Source organism: Molothrus aeneus, chromosome 27 (assembly GCF_037042795.1).
Source record: "Molothrus aeneus isolate 106 chromosome 27, BPBGC_Maene_1.0, whole genome shotgun sequence".
Taxonomy (NCBI): domain Eukaryota; kingdom Metazoa; phylum Chordata; class Aves; order Passeriformes; family Icteridae; genus Molothrus; species Molothrus aeneus.
In genome coordinates, this window is record NC_089672.1 from 1,495,265 (window position 1) to 1,511,742 (window position 16,478).

Here is a 16,478-nt window from a genome sequence, read left to right on the forward strand (position 1 = left end):
CCCCAGACAGTGAGAGGGACCCCAGACAGTGAGGGGGACCCCAGACAGTGAGGGGGACCCCAGACAGTGAGAGGGACCCCAGACAGTGAGGGGGACCCCAGACAGTGAGGGGACCCCAGACAGTGAGGGGGACCCCAGGCAGAGGCTCTGATTCCAGGGCAGGAGGGGACAAGCTGGGGCAGGGGGGCACAGGGTGGGGCTGTTCCTGACCCTGCAGGGACACGGGGACAGGGGTTTGGCCCTCACCTCCCCAGGAGAGCCAGGCAGGGGCCATGTCACTGCATCGGGGCCAGAGTCTCCTGGCACAGCCCTTCCTGCTGCTGGGGACACAGGGATCTGTCCCCTGTGACAGGAGAGACGACACTGTGCTGGGGGAGAGTGACACAGGGACCTGTCCCCATTGACAGGGGGACACCACACTGTGCTGGGGGACACAGGGACCTGTCCCCATTGACAGGGGGACACCACACTGTGCTGGGGGACACAGGGACCTGTCCCCATTGACAGGGGGACACCACACTGTGCTGAGTGACACAGGGACCTGTCCCCATTGACAGGGGGACACCACACTGTGCTGGGGGACACAGGGACCTGTCCCCATTGACAGGGGGACACCACACTGTGCTGGGGGAGAGTGACACAGGGATCTGTCCCCATTGACAGGGGGACACCACACTGTGCTGGGGGACACAGGGATCTGTACCCTGTGACAGGGGGACACCACACTGTGCTGGGGGACACAGAGTGACACAGGGACCTGTCCCCAGTGACAACACACTGTGCTAGGTGACAGTGACACAGGGACCTGTCCCCAGTGATAGGGACACACCACAATGTACTGAGTGACACAGGGACCTGTCCCCATTGACAGGGGAACACAACACTGTGCTGGGGGACACAGGGACCTGTCCCCATTGACAGGGGAACACCACACTGTGCTGGGGGACACAGGGACCTGTCCTCTATGACAGGGGGACACCACACAGGGTGGACACCGCACAAGGGGACACAGGGACCTGTCCCTTGTGACAGGGACACACCACACTGTGCTGGGGGACACAGGGACCTGCCCTGGTGCCAGGGTGACCTCACTCCTTGCTGGGTGTCCCCCACAGCCCCAGGACCGGCTGTGGCCCAGGAGCAGCCCCTCCCTCACTCCTGTTCCCTTCCCAGAGCAGAGCTCAGATCCAGCCGGGGGCTCGGGGGTCCCCTGGGATCTCACCCCCACCCTCCAGCCCTGCCCCCCCAGCTGATCCCTGCCCTGCCAGCCACCCCCAGCTGGTGAATGGGGTCGAGTTTTGGGAGAAGAACCCAAAAAATGGAAACCAGACACTGGTGTGAGCAGAGCCTCCCCCAAAGACCCCCACTCCCTGCTCCTCGCTCTGCATCACCTCATCTGAGCTCCCAGGACGAGTTTCTGCTCCCCAAGGGGGAGATTTTCTCTGAATGCTCATGGGAACATTTCCAGCCTCAGCACGAGGTGCCAGGAGGGGTTTGTGAAGCTGGAGGAGGGAACAGAGCTGGGAGAACAGGGCCTTCCTTCCCTGGAGCTGCCAGAACATCCTCCCATGGGGTCACATCTGCACAGGGATGGGCTCACCAGGACGGTGACATCGCTCCCAGTACTCCCAGTTCTCCCAGTACCTCATCCTGGTACCACCCTACATTGAACACCCCATGGTCCATGTCCCCCATGGGAGTTCCTTCCCAGGCATGGGTTCTCTGTGACATCCCAGAATCCCATCCACATCCTGAGCAATGGCCTGGCTGCTGCCGCCCCCCTGCCCAGCCCCAGCCCCAGCCCATGGGGTACCAAAGGGGTTCTCCAGCTCCCCACAGTTCTTCTGGCACCCCAAAGGGATCCTTTCCCTTCTCCAGGGGATGCTCCAGCTCCCTACAGATGTTTCCAGCTTGCCACATTCTTCTGCCATCCCAAAAGGATCCTTTCCCTTCCCCAGGAGATGCTCCAGCTCCCCATGGGTGTTCCCAGCTCCCCACACTTCTTCTGCCACCCCAAAGGGATGCTCCAGCTCCCCATGGGTGTTCCCAGCTCCCCACATTCTTCTGCCATCCCAAAGGGATGCTCCAGCTCCCCATGGGTGTTCCCAGCTCCCCACATTCTTCTGCCACCCCAAAGGGATCCTTTGCCTTCCCCAGGGGATGCTCCAGGTCCCTACAGATGTTCCCAGCTCCCCACAATTCTTCTGGCACCCCAAAAGGATCCTTTCCCTTCCCCAGGGGATGCTCCAGCTCCCCACAGCTGCTCCTGGCACACCAAGGGGTCGCATCCCAGCCCCTCCTCCAGGTCGTTCTGGTCCCTCTATGGGATTTTCACCCCCCAGGATGTTCCTAGAGGGATGCTCTGGCCCCTACAAGGATTCTTTGCCACGAAGGGGCTGCTCCCAGCCCCCACGGGGATGCTCTGCCCCCCAAGTGACATTTCCGTCCCACAGGGTGTCCCAGCCCAGTGCGGGCTCCCAGCCGTGCTGTCCTGGCGCTGTCACCGCGGGGCTGTGGCGGCCCGTGGGCCTCCCTTGGCCGTCCCAGCCTCCAGGAACGCTCAGGCATAGGATGACAAAGGGAAGCTCACAGGGGGCAGCGGGCCCGGCCCCGCACTCCTGCGAGAGCTCCTGCGGACAGAGGAGAGACGTGAGGGGACAGCACGGGGAGCTGGGGATTCTGGGGAGCTGGGGGATCCCAAAGGGATGGGGGATCCCAAAGGGATGGGGGATCTGGGGAGCTGGGGGATCCGGGGAACTGGGGGGATCTGGGGAGCTGGGGAGCTGGGGGATCCCAGGGAGCTGGGGGATCCCAAAGGGCTGGGGGATCTGGGGAGCTGGGGGATCCCAAAGGGCTGGGGGATCTGGGGAGCTGGGAGATCCCAGGGAGCTGGGGGATCCCAAAGGGCTGGGGGATCTGGGGAGCTGGGGGATCCCAAAGGGCTGGGGGATCTGGGGAGCTGGGAGATCCCAGGGAGCTGGGGGATCCCAAAGGGATGGGGGATCCCAAAGGGCTGGGGGATCTGGGGAGCTGGGGGATCCCAAAGAGCTGGGGGATCTGGGAAGCTGGGGGATTCTGGAGAGCTGGGAGATCCCAGGGAGCTGGGGGATCTCAAGGAGCAGGGGAATCTGGGGAGCTGGGGGGATCTGGGGAGCTGGGGGATTCTGGGGAGCTGGGGGATCCCAAAGAGCTGGGGGATCCCAGGGAGCTGGGGGATTCTGGAGAGCTGGGGGATCGCAGGGAGCTGGGGGATCCCAAAGGGCTGGGGGATCCCAGGGAGCTGGGGGATCCCAAAGGGCTGGGGGATCTGGGGAGGTGGGGGATTCTGGGGAGGTGGAGGATCCCAGGGAGGTGGGAAATCCCGAGCAGCTGAGGAGATCTGGGGTGATCCCACAGAGCTGAGGGATCCTATGGCATCCTGGGGTTCCCATGGAGCCAGGGGAGCTGGGGGGTCAGAAAAAGCTGGAGATTCTTGGGCTGCCACACATCTCCAGGAGGTGAAAGCAGCCCTGGGTGTCCCTGGCACAGCCCTGGCATGGCTGAGGTCCCTGGGGTGGTTTGGGAGGTGCAGGAGGAGGTGCAGTGGAGCTGGGGGTGCAGGGACTGCTGTGGTACCCCAGGGTGAGGAGAGGGGCAGAGGGAGTGTGTGCACATCTGTGTGAATGTGAGTGTGAGTGTGAGTGTGAGTGTGTCTGAGTGCAAATCTGTGTGTGAGTGCACATCTGTGTGTTGTGTACATCTGTGTGTGTGTGTGAGTGTGTGTGTGCACATCTGTGTCTGTGCAGGTCCCTGTGTGTCTGTGGACACCTCCTGTGTGTGTGTGCAGGTCCCTGTGTGTCTGTGCACACTCCTGTGTGTGTGTGCAGGTCCCTGTGTGTCTGTGCACACTCCTGTGTGTCTGTGCAGGTCCCTGTGTGTCTGTGGACACCTCCTGTGTGTGTGTGCAGGTCTCAGCAGGGCTGTGCACACTCCTGTGTGTGTGCACACGCGTGCAGAGGTCCCTGTATGCACACCTGTGCGTGCACATGTGTGTGAGTGCACACAGATGTGCACAGGCAGAGAAGGGTGGGGCCATCCCATGGATTCCCACCCAGGCCCAGGTTCCCAGCCCAGCTCAGGGACCCTCAGGAGCCACCACCTGCCACCCCTGTCCCAGCCCCAGCCAACAGGGCAGGGCCGGGTGCCCCCCTGGCTTCTGGGTGCCACTCATGAATTCTGGGTGCCCCCTCAAGGTTGTGGGTGCCCTCTCAAGGGTGTCCCCAGGGCTCTGGGTGCCCTCTCAGGGTGTTCCCAGGTTTGTGATGTCCCTGGGGCTGTGGGTGCCCTCTCAGGGTGTTCCCAGGGCTGTGGGTATCCCCAGGGTTCTGGAAGTCCCCAAGGCTGTGATGTCCCCGGGGCTCTGGGTGTCCTCTGAGAGTGTCCCCAGGGCTGTGGGTATCTCCAGGGCTGTGGGTGCCCTATCGGGGTGTCCCCAGGGCTGTGGTGTCCCCAGGGCTGTGATGTCCCCAGGGCCATGGGTGCCCCCCTGCCCCCCTGCCCGTGTCTCACCAGGGAGGTGCCGCCGGTGTCGCGGTGCAGCCTCGGGCTCGTCGGGCTCTGCGCTGCTCGGGGAGGGGGACACAGCTCTGCTCCCCCAGCTCTGCTCCCCCAGCTCTGTCCCCACTGTCCCTGCTGTCTGCCAGGCCTCCACCTCACTCAACAGCCAACACATTCTCCCCTCTCCTTGTCCTTTCTGTCTCCTTCCCTCCAGCTCAGCCAGCACCGTGCTGCTCTCCTCACCCTGGCATCCTCCCCAACGCTGCCCCTTCTCCCAGCCCGACCTCCGATGGGATCCTTCCCCTCTGCCCTTTTATAGCGTCTTTGTTCATATGACAAGCACGTGGAAAACCAGAGCAGAGCTCGGAAAAAAGCTCCTTAAGTTGCTTTAATTCAGTTTCCTGGATCCCATGACTGAGCTCGGCCTCTGAACGAGGTCTCATGACTGTGGCACGCAGGGTCCGGCCATCAAAAGCCTCATTTATGCCCCAAATGAGACTTAAACCCCTCTTGGCTGGACCCAACGTCCCCCATGCCCAGCCTGGGCCCCTGTGCCCCCCTGGCTGGGGGCTCCAAACCGGCCAGAGGGACACCTGCCCTGACCCTGCTCTGCTCTGGCTGCAGGAGGGACTCTGGGGACACTCAAGGCCTTGGCTCTGCCTGTCCCCTCCAGGAAAGGACACTGCAGAGTCCCCATCCAGGGACAAAACTGTCCAGCCCTGTCCCCCACCCAGTGCCCTTCCTTCACCCCAAACTGCAGCACCAGAGGAGGGGACAGAAGTGTGATCCCAGAGGGACAGAAGCGTGATCCCAGAGGGACAGAAGTGCCGTCCTAAAGGGACAGAAGTGCCGTCCCAAAGGGGACAGAAGTGCCATCCCAAAGGGGACAGAAGTGCCGTCCCAAAGGGGACAGAAGTGCCGTCCCAAAGGGACAGAAGTGCTGTCCCAAAGGGGACAGAAGTGCCATCCCAGAGGGACAGAAGTGCCATCCCAAAGGGACAGAAGTGTGATCCCAGAGGGACAGAAGTGCTGTCCCAGAGGGACAGAAGTGTGATCCCAGAGGGACAGAAGTGTGATCCCAAAGGGACAGAAGTGCCGTCCCAGAGGGACAGAAGTGCCATCCCAGTGGTTTGTGGCCCAGTCTGGCCCCAGGTGGGGGTTCCTGTGCCCAGGACCCCCAGCCCACACCCTCTGAGGCCCCTGCAGCTCTCGTGGGGTGAGTGCTCCTCTGTCCCTCCCTGCTCCAGCTGCTGAGTGGGGATGGAGCCTCCATCCTGGGCCACATCCAGACCCAAAGCCCTGACCCCTGATCCCAGTCAGGGCTCCCCACCATGGAGGTGGCACCCAGCAATGTCCATCTCCATGGACTCCCATACTCCTCACCTGCCTCTAGACTTTGGGGATCAGGCTGAACTTCCCTGACCTTTTGCCTGTTTTTAAACTCAGACACAGGAAAAACAACCTCAAGCCACCTCAACATTCCCCCAAACCCAAGGAGCTCTGAGCCATCCTGCTGGCAAGGCAGAACTGGCCTGAAGCATCCACAGCTCAACAGGAAACAGCAGCAGTAAGAGGATAAAAATACCCTGGGTGCACACAGAACGTCTCTGTGCCAGGATTAGGGAGCCCTGGGACAGTGGGGCCAGAAGGAGCTGGGCTGGGAGGCTTTGGCTTCCCACACACGTGTGAGGCCATGGCTCCTAAACCACCTGGCCACTGCTGGCAGAGGGATGGGCAAGGAAGGAAGGACTGGGGGATTGTGCAGGGAGAAGCCAGACATCCCAGCTCATTTATGACATCCCAGCTCCTGGAGCCCAAAATCCCCCTGGAAATGAGTGAGGCCCCCTCCAGAGCCACCCACTCCTCTTCCAGCTCCTGCACAGCCCCAGCACTGGGGGAGGCTCATCCCTCCTGCTCTGCTCCTGGGGGCAAAGAGGGATGTGTGGGGAGCAGGGGGTCCCGTGCCCCCCACCTTGCCCCCCCAGCCCCCAACAATGGGAGTGCTCAGAGAGGGGGGTGCAGCAGCCCCCCCGCCTGGCCCCTGAGCCCCTAAGGAGATTAAATCCCTCCTCACATGAGCCTGGCGGGCCCCAGGGCCTCTGTCGGGGACAGGACACCGGGAGGACAGCGACAGGAGGGGAAGGGAAGGGCAGAGCAGTGTTTTGCTGTTTGGGCTGGGGCCAGGGATGTCCCAGGGGCAGGAAAACACACAGACAAGCAGCTCTTCCTGAGGTGGAAGAGCAGGCACTGTCCCAAAAATCACCAACCTGAGCCTCTGCCCTTCCCTGGGGCAAATTTCCTGCGTGCTGGTGGGAGGACCCTGTGGGACACCCCTGCACCTGCCCCCATGGCCTGTGCACCCCCAGAATCACTGAGGTCCCCACACAGCTCTGGTCAGAACTGGGCATGGAGCAGGTCAGAAATAGGGTTTGCTCTCTCCAGGATCATCCCATGGACCCCTGGACCAGCCCATGTCCACCCTTGCTGTGCTGGCCTGGTACAGAGCAGGCCATGGGGACGTCCCCTGTCCCCTGTGGCACAGCCAGCCCCTTACAGCTCCTGAGGGCTGAGGCCACCCTCCACCTGTGATCCCATGGATCCCCTAATGACACAGGACAGGGGAATGGGCTCCTGCTGTCCTCAGGTCCCACTGGACACACAGACCTTTGGTCCCAGGGGCCGAGGGCATCTTCCCTGCTCCTGTTGGCACCTTGGGGTCACCCAGTCCCCAGAGGAGGGTGACAAGGTGACAAGCACTGGGGATCTGGCCGAGGGCAATCTAGGGAAGGTGCTGAACAGGGGGAAGGTTGAGGGGCCGGACACCCTGGGGCTGGCTCTGGAGCCCCCAGGGGTAGGCAGGGAAAGGGCACACACAGGTGAAACGTTAAACCTCTGCTCTTTATTTGCTGCCTGCTTCCCTCGCCCCGAGGAGGTTTTCCAGGGGTGACCTGAGCACCAGGAGTGCTCTGGGAAGGCCGAGCAGCGCCAGACTGGAGGAGGTGTGGGGAGGGGGGCACCTCCTCCATGCATCCCCATCGTCCCCGTGGGGACACGGCTCTGCCCCAGCCGGGGGTGAACACCGGGCACCGCCAGCGCTGGGCCCGGGAAAGCTCCATGGAGAGCAGGAACTGCCACCTCCTGTGTCCCAGGCACGGGGACACCGCGAGGGGCCGGCCCCCAGCCCCTCTCCAACTCGCCTTATTGCTATGGTCAGAGCAGCAGAGCGGCCAGGAGGGACTCGGGATGTCGCCGGTTCGGGAGAGGGGATGAGGACGTGTCTGAAGCCAAGGATCCACCCACAGAGGGTGGGCTCATGTCTCTGGGGAGGGGCAAGGAGGGAGCTGCCATCTCTGGCCGGTGGTGCCAGCAGCGCCAGGCTGGCACCAGCAGGGAGGAGAGCTGTGCTCATGGCCAAGAGCAAACACTGTCCATTCCAGGGCCTCCCGCCCTCTCCTGAGCCTGGAGCCGAGGCTGAGCAAACTCATTACAGCTCCAGCAGCAGGGACTAGGGAGAGCTACTGGGAGAACTGGAGAAACAAGCAGAACCCCCCTGCCTGTCACCCTGGCTAGTTGCGTTGGCTGGCCAGCTCCTGGGAGATGAATTTCCGAAGGCGCTCGAGGTACTGGCTGTAGAGTTCAATGTCATTGTGCCCGGCCCCGTCCACCCACAGCGGCTCCACGGCCTTGGGGCAGCGCTCAAACAGCGCCAGGCCGTGCGAGAAGTCGATGACTTCGTCCTCTGTACCGTGGATGATGAGGACAGGAGAGGTGATTTTGGAGATCTTCTCGATGCTGTCACAAAAGGGTGGATGGGGGAGAGAGGAGAGAGGGGGTAAGCACAGGGAATGAGACATTTCCACTCCTCCTGCCCCCAAAACATCCCCTGGGACAGGGACCAGGAAATGCTCTTTGATCATGGCAGAGCACAGAGACAGGGAGGGACACAGAGCTTCTGCCAAGGAAAAGATCTGCCCCAGTGTGACAGACAAGGAGCAGACAGCAGTGACAACATCCCCGTGGGACCTCGGCAGGGCTGATGGGAACTGCTACAGGACAGCCCTTCCCTGCTGGGCTCTGAGGAAGGGAAACACAGGTCCCAGCCCATCCCAAAGGCCATGTGAGGCCATCAGGATGCAGAGCGTGGGCTGGTGGCTCCCAGCCCACAGCTTCCGGCTCAGGGACTGCCCCCTGGGCCCCACTGGCCTGGCTGCAAGGGAGAGGCAAAGGAAGAGCTCAGCCTCTCAGCACCCTCCTGCTATCTGAAGAGCAGAAAAATCCCTAAGGAATTACTCTTGGGGGGCAGAGGGGTCCCAGGGACACCCAGGGCTTGTGACACCTGATGGGGGCCAGCGGCACAGCCCCAAAGCTGGTGGGCAAAGTCACTGGGACGGGGTGACCAGGAGGTGATGGCACAGGGGAGTGGGCACAGTGACCCCAGGCAGGGCTACAACTCCCAGAGGGCCCCAAACACAGAGCAAGAAGATGCTGAAAGGGGATATTTAAACCTATCACAAAAAATGGCCCACATGTCACATGTCCCCTGGTTGTGACCAGAGCTGCTTTGGGCACTGCCCCTCCAAACCCCCCGTGCCCCCTGCCCAGGGCACTCACTTGGGGAAGGCATCGAACCAGTAGGTCTTCTTGGTGTCGGGGAAGGCGACGCGCATGCCGGAGGTGAGCGGGGAGTGCAGCACGATGGCCGCGCACTCGTAGCGGGAGGCCAGGTCAACCGTGGGCACGGTGCCGATGCTCTGTCCGTACAAAATGATGTTCTCCGGGCTGATCCCGTACCTGGATGGGACAGGGCAGCTCAGTGGGCAGGCACATCGCCAGGAGAGACAGCTCAGGGCTTACTCTGTGCTGGTCACTGCACCCACAAGGCTCCTGGTAAGGTCTGGGGTCTGTTCCCTGATCTTGCCCAGCTCCTCATGGCTTGGCCCAGAGCAGCTCCCTGAGCTCCCAAAGGACCAGGGAGCAGGCAGGGTTGAGCTGCCAGCTGAGTTCTGGGGGAAGTCAAGGCTTTCCCTCACCAGGTCAGGGTTATAGGGTGTACAGACCCTGGACTGTAGCCACATGGGGCAGCCCCAGCTCTGGGTCACACCATGAGCCAGGCCTGAGGAAGAGGAGGTGAGCCTGGCATGGGGCTGCACCCCAAGCCTGGCAGGGGAACCAGAGCTGAGCCTGGCATGGAGCTGCACCCCAAGGCTGGCAGGGGAACGAGAGCTGAGTCTGGCATGGAGCTGCACCCCAAGCCTGGCAGGAGAACCATAGCTGAGCCTGGCATGGAGCTGCACCCCAAGCCTGGCAGGGGAACCAGAGCTGAGCCTGGCACAGGGCTGCACCCCAAGGCTGGCAGGAGAACCATAGCTGAGCCTGGCATGGAGCTGCACCCCAAGCCTGGCAGGGGAACCAGAGCTGAGCCTGGCACAGGGCTGCACCCCAAGGCTGGCAGGGGAACCAGAGCTGAGCCTGGCATGGAGCTGCACCCCAAGGCTGGCAGGGGAACGAGAGCTGAGTCTGGCATGGGGCTGCACCCCAAGGCTAGCAGGAGAACCAGAGCTGAGCCTGGCACAGGGCTGCACCCCAAGGCTGGCAGGAGAACCAGAGCTGAGCCTGGCATGGAGCTGCGCCCCAAGCCTGGCAGGGGAACCAGAGCTGAGCCTGGCACAGGGCTGCACCCCAAGCCTGGCAGGAGAACCAGAGCTGAGCCTGGCACGGGGCTGCACCCCAAGCCTGGCAGGGGAACCAGAGCTGAGCCTGGCACAGTGACACAGGAAGCAGAGCTTGTGCCAAGGTCATGCTCTGCAGCATCCCTGCCCCTTGGATCCTCCAGCTGCTCCCTCTACATTTTCCAACCACCCCTTCCTGTCTCCAGCGGCCCAGGGTTCCCCTCCTGGGAGGTTTCCTGTTTTGCAGGCTGCTGAGCACAGGGTTCTCCTGCAGGCTTTTCCATGCTCACCGTGTGCGCAGCGCCTGCCACGCGGCGTCGATGTCGGAGTAGAGGTTGCGCTCCGAGGGCCTGCCCGTGCTCACGCCGTAGCCAGAGTAGTCGTAGGAGAAGATGTTGCAGTTGATGCGGGTGCCCAGCCCGATGTAGAAGCTGCTCATCTGCCCCAGGTCCACGGCGTTGCCGTGGGAGAAGAGCACCGTGTACCTGGGATGTGGGTATGGAACGTTAATCCTGGGCTCTGCTGGAGCTCCAGCACGGAGATCCCCCAAGGGCAGCAAGCAAACCCCAGCACACAAAGGGCCAACACCCCTCTAGCCACCAAGGGAGCTCCTTGTGACACCCCCAGACCCTTCCCTGACAGAGCCAGGGGCTCGCTCCCAGCAGGAACAGGCAGCTTGAAGGCAGGATGATGATTCTGTTGAAGTTTTTGAGTCTATTTTTGGTAAAAAGCTCAGGATTTGGGGCCGTTTGCCCAATGGGGATTTCAAGTAAGAATTCTGACAGCGGGTTTTTTCTCTCCTGAGCCTGGCAAGACACCAGATGCTGAGAGAGAAGTGAATTGTGGGAGTGACAAGGCACAAGAAATTTCCACCATAAGGGGAAAAACAATGTTAATCATAAAAATTAACACTAATAGCAGATTGATGAGAGCTTGGCTCCCTTCTGCCAGAGGGAGGGAGCAGGACCCACTCCCTGCTGAGCCCCTGCAGCTGGTCCAAGGGATCTGTGGCCAGGCTGAGCCTCCAATCCTGGCCTGGATGCCCAGGGAGCCCCAGCTGGAAGTCGGTGACAGGATGAGCTGGGGGAGGTCAGACAGCCAGCAGCACCTGATACCCCATGGTTTGGCAGGCCTGGTTCCCCCCAGCCCAGGTTTTCCCCTCCTGATGCCTGGGATGCTGGTCTTTGAGAACCTGTTGTTCCTGGGAGAACATATGAAAGGGGTCAACTGGGGTGATATGGCCTCCCTCTGCACCTGAACCCCAAAACTGTGCCACTGCTTGGGGAGCAGCTGCCAAGTTTCCTCCTGGCAGTAGGAGGAGGTCTCCATTTCACACTCCAGGGTGCCAGTTCACAGACCCACAGGAGTGACCAAACCCCTCCTGGCTTTCACTCCCATCCCTCTTTTCCTTGAGGAATCAAAAGATGTGAATTTGACTAAGCCAGGCTCTCCTGGCTGGCAGGGGCAGTTGCCATCCCATGGTCACCACAGGGCTGGGCACAGGGAGAAGCAGCTGGTGCAGCCACCCCAGTGCCCCCTGAGCACCACCTCTGTGCAAACCCCTGGAGCATTGCATCAGTGCCACGACACCAGGGGCCTGTGAGACAGCCTGGGGAATCCCCACACCCCTGCAGCCTCGGCTTTGCCTCTGCTCCTGCTTTAACCCCACTCCCAGGGCGGCCAGACCGGTCCTGGGAGCGCAGCTCGCCCGTCCCACCGGAGCCTCCAAAACCCTGGGGCAGGGCCAGCTCCTCCAAAACCCCGGGGCAGGGCCAGCTCCTCCAGCGAGGGGGAAGAGGGGACAGGAGCCCCCAGGGCAGCCCCAGGGCAGCCCAGCAGAGCCCCAGCTGGCACACCCGCGGTGACTCACCTGGCGCCGGGCACGCAGCGGACGTACATGCAGCCGACGCGGTTGCCCCGGCTGCTCTTGGTGACGAACACCTCGATGTTGTCCAGCTCCCGCTGGGAGTACTGGAAATCCGCCCTCTCCTTCAGGTGCAGCTTCCAGCGGCCCGCGGCGCCGCGCAGGGAGCCTGTGCTGCCCACGGGCTCGGGCTCGGGCACCATGGCGTAGGTGGGCTCCGGGGGCAGGAAGGCCAGCTTGGCCGCGATGCGGCTGGGGCAGGGCGGGCAGCAGAAGAGGCAGCAGAGTTGGCTGATCGACAGCCCGTTCATGACGGCGGCGAGGCGGGAGGGGAGGCGGCCGCGCCCGGAGCGAGGGAGGATCCGAATCCGACAGAGGCCGGCAACGACGCCGGGCCCGGAGACGCCCCGTCCTCAGCTGGCCCTGGGCACGGCTGGCGCCGGCCGAGCAGCGCGGGCCGGGGCTGCCGTGTCCATCTGTCCGTCCGGCGGCTGCGGGGGCCTGCGGGCAGGGCGGGGGCTCTGAGGGCTCTGTCTGTCCCCTCCGTGACCAAATGTGCTCCCCGCAGTGTCCCCCCCGCTCCCCCGAGCATCCCTGCAAGCCCCCCCCGAAATCCGAGCTCCTGCCACATTCGGCAGCCCCCGCCGAGGGGGCGAGGACAAGCGCAGATCCCACACACGCCACCCCCACAGCAGCCACACGGCTGATGGGACAAAGGACACGGCTCCCCCGGGGCCACCCAGGCGTTCGGGAGAGCCAAGCTCCCGAGGAGAAAAGGGGAAAGGGGAGAGGAAGGGGGGAAGAGGGGAAAAAAAAAAAAAAAAAAAAAAAAAGGCAACTATTTTCTGCAAGTTTGGGCACAGGCTTGAGCTGAGGAATGTCAAACCAGCCCACACCCCGAGGAATTCGCTCCATCTGCTTCCTAAGGCCTGGGAAAGGGGAGGAAAGGGTGGAAGAGAGATATGGCACTGAGGCTGGGATCTGGCACTGAAATAAGCCAAAATACTGGCAGTGAAGGGATGCCCCGTGCCCCGGTGGGAGCCCCCTCGGGCCGGTGACCATCCACAGCAGGGCCAGGCCGGTGTGACACCTGGCACGTGGCAGCCGTGTCCCTGCCAGGGTTGGCACCCCGTGGCACTCCCGGGGCAGAACGGGGTCTCCGGTGACCGCACACCCACGCGGGGAGGTGGCACTACGGGCCACTCACAGCGCGTGTCACACTCGTGTCGTGTGTCTCGCACACGCTGGGACAAAGCCAGGGACCAGCTGGGGACACCCCGCCGTGGGAGGCCAGCCCTGCCCGGCCCCTGCCCCGACCCACCGCACACACACCGAGCCCACACCCAGCGAGGGGGGGGATCCCGGCTGTCCTGACCTCTGTGGGGCCCCCACCACTGACTGGTGGGGCTCCCTCCCCCCGGCAGAAACAGGACCCTCACCCCGCACACCCTGACCGGGCTCTGGGACCCTCACCCCGCACACCCTGACCGGGCTCTGGGACCCCCACCCCGCACACCCTGACCGGGCTCTGGGACCCCCACCCCGCACACCCTGACCGGGCTCTGGGACCCCCACCCCGCACACCCTGACCGGGCTCTGGGACCCTCACCCCGCACACCCTGACCGGGCTCTGGGACCCTCACCCCGCAAACCCTGACCGGGCTCTGGGACCCCCATCCCACACGTTTCCCTCCATTGCCCGCTGCTGGCCTCCCCCCAGCACTGACCCTTCCCCCCACCCCTGAGCAGTGAGTTCTCCCCCTCGCTGTCCATTGTGGCCCCCCCACGTTGCAGACAAGCATGGAGACGCCCCCGACACTGACCCGTGTGGGCCCCCCCGACTGCTGTGGGCCCCAATCCCCTCTCTGATCGCTGGGGACCCCCCAAACACACACTGAGCTGTGGGACCCCTCCCCGATCACTGAGTGCGTGCCCCCCACAGCCCCACTGGACCCCTCCCCGCCTATTGAGGGGTCCCCGTCCTGCCCCCACCGCCGGCTGCGGGACACGCCGCCCACCGGAGCCTCTCCCGCCTGCTGGGGAGGCTCACACACCCTGCCCGGCCTCCCCCTCCCATTGCCCGCTGGGAGGGGTTCCACACCCCCAATGACCCCCCCCCCCAAACCGACACTGACCACTGTGTCCCCCCCAAACCACTGAGCACTGCGTCCTTTCTTCACTGACCAATGTGCCCCCCCTAAACCACTGACCACCGTGTCTCCCCCTCACTGACCGTATCCCCCCCTCACTGACCAGTCTCCCCCACCCCCCAGTGCGTCCCCCACACTGACCACTGCGTCCCCCCCTCACCGACCAGCGCGGCCTCCCCCGCGTGCCGAGGCCTCCCCTCCCTCTGACCGCGCTGGAGACCCCCACCAACACACCGTGACGGCCCCGCCGCCGGGCCCCGCTCCCCGCAGGCCGCCCCCGGCCCGTGTGCCGGTCCCCAGCCCGTGTGGCCGTGCCCGCCCGGTACCTGCTCATCCTCCCGGCCCCGCTCGCCGCTGCCGGAGGCCCCGCGGCCGTTGCGGCCTCCCAGGCGGGGGCGGCGCTGGCCCCGCCCCGGCCGGAAGTGACGCCATCGTCGCGCGCCCGTTGCCATGGGAACAGCGCGGCCGCCTCTCCTCGTGCCCTGGATCCCAAAATCCCAAATGGATCCCAAAAAGCACCTGGAGATCGTCCAGGCCGGCCTTGGTCACCTAGAGCAGGTGGGCTTGGAAGGTCTCCGGAGAGGGAGACTCCACCGCCTCCCTGGGCAGCTGCTCAGTGCTCTGCCACCCTCAGTGTAAATAAGCTCTTCCTCACGTTGAGGTGGAACTTGTGGTTTCGTTTAGTTTATGGCCATTGCATCACTGGAAGGAGTCTGACACTCACGTTGGAGATATTTAGGTGTAGTGGTGAGATCGCCTCTTGTTGGACAATATACCAAGTTTAAAATTTTTATTTCCTAACTTTAGTCACGTTTGTTCGCCTTTGCCCCGGGGGAAGGGAACAGAAGTTTCCCTCCAAAGCACTGTTCCACCTGCAACAATGAGATCGGCATCTCAGCAGGCCCCGAGCAGCATGAGAGATACACGAGAGATAAAGGCCATCAAGGGCCATTGGCGAAACATCAGCGAACGTTACTCCAGGCCTGCCCCCTGGCAAAGCTGGAGACACCTGGAAAAGGCTGGTAAGGAAATGCAAATCAGGAGTGAAGACCTAATTAACATCAGAGGCGAGGAAATCCGTATCCGATAGGAAACCAAATACCAAGAACTGCGCAACTCGGGACCAATGAACATTAAACATTGATTTCTATGGGTTTGGGACTGTAGAAAATTTGACAAAAATCTAGAAATTTGAAAAAAAATCATGGAGCGCGGTCCCCTGCGGCTGAAGGGCAGCGGGGGCCCTGGGGACCGGCAGGCGGGAGAAGGAGGCGAAAGACAAAGCCCAGATCACGGGCAGCAAGGAGCAGGGAGGAGGAGGAGGTGGAGGAGAAGCGCGGGCTGGACAAGCGCACCCTGGCGCAGGTGGCCTTGGAGAAGATGCAGGAGAAGCAGCAAATGGAGCAGATCCTGAAGAAAGCGTCGAAAACCCGCAAGGAGCGAGTGGAGGAGTTCAGCGGGCACTTGGATGCTCTGACCGAGCACTGCGACATCCCAAAGGCAGCTGGACTCAATGAACTGCTTGTCGCGGCTCTGGAGCTGGGTTTGGTTTGTATCGATGTAAACCTGGCTGTTCTCCACATTGTTATATTCTCGAATGCAACTTCGGAGCTCTTGTGACTTTAAGCTGTCTTATTCTATAGTCTTTGAAAAAAACCCAAACATCCAACACTCTCAGTCTTCTCTGGATTAACCAAGCCCAGCTCCCATGGTCTCTCCTCATCAGAGAGGAGCTCCAGACCCCAAATCACCTTTGGGGCCTCCACTGGACCCTCCCCAGTAGCTCCTTGTCCTTCTTGTCCCAGAAGTGGACACAGCACCCCAGCTGTGCCTCCCCAGGCAGAGGGGCAGGGTCCCCGTGTCCCCCCTGGCCCCAGGACACTCTGCTGGCTCAGGGACAGTTTGCCATCCCCCAGAAGCCCCAGGTCCTTCTCTGCAGAGCTGCTCTCCAGCGGGTCACCCCCAGCCCGTGCTGCCCCTGCGGTTGTTCCTCCCCAGGGTCTACAAGGACTCTACACTTGCCCTTGTTGACCCCCCCAGGTTTGCCCCCACCCAGCTCTCACCCAGCCCCTCAGGGTCCCTCTGGATGGCAGCAGGGCCTGCAGGTGAATCAGTCACTCCCCCTGCTCTGAATCACCGTGAAACCCGATCAGGATCCGGTCTGCCCCTCGCACAGGGCGCTGCTACAGGAACTGCACAGGCCTGGAGGAGGCACCGAGCCCTGGGGACAGCGCTGGGCACAGATGGGCACTCCTGTGC

At 62.8% G+C, this 16,478-nt stretch overlaps 1 protein-coding gene and 1 pseudogene across 1 annotated transcript; one reads left to right on the forward strand and one right to left on the reverse strand.

Moving 5' to 3' along the window:
* Positions 1-7,413: 7,413 nt before the first annotated feature.
* Positions 7,414-14,645, reverse strand: ABHD17A (abhydrolase domain containing 17A, depalmitoylase). The gene is made up of 5 exons (XM_066566223.1): positions 14,546-14,645; positions 12,076-12,570; positions 10,496-10,690; positions 9,148-9,327; positions 7,414-8,328 (listed from the first exon to the last, which is right to left on the reverse strand). The coding sequence occupies exons 2-5, from the start codon at positions 12,378-12,380 to the stop codon at positions 8,103-8,105; spliced, it is 906 nt and encodes a 301-aa protein (XP_066422320.1). The 5' UTR covers positions 12,381-12,570; positions 14,546-14,645; the 3' UTR covers positions 7,414-8,102.
* Positions 14,646-14,976: 331 nt separating this feature from the next.
* Positions 14,977-15,881, forward strand: LOC136566848 (protein FAM32A-like; annotated as a pseudogene).
* The last annotated feature ends 597 nt before the right edge of the window (positions 15,882-16,478 follow it).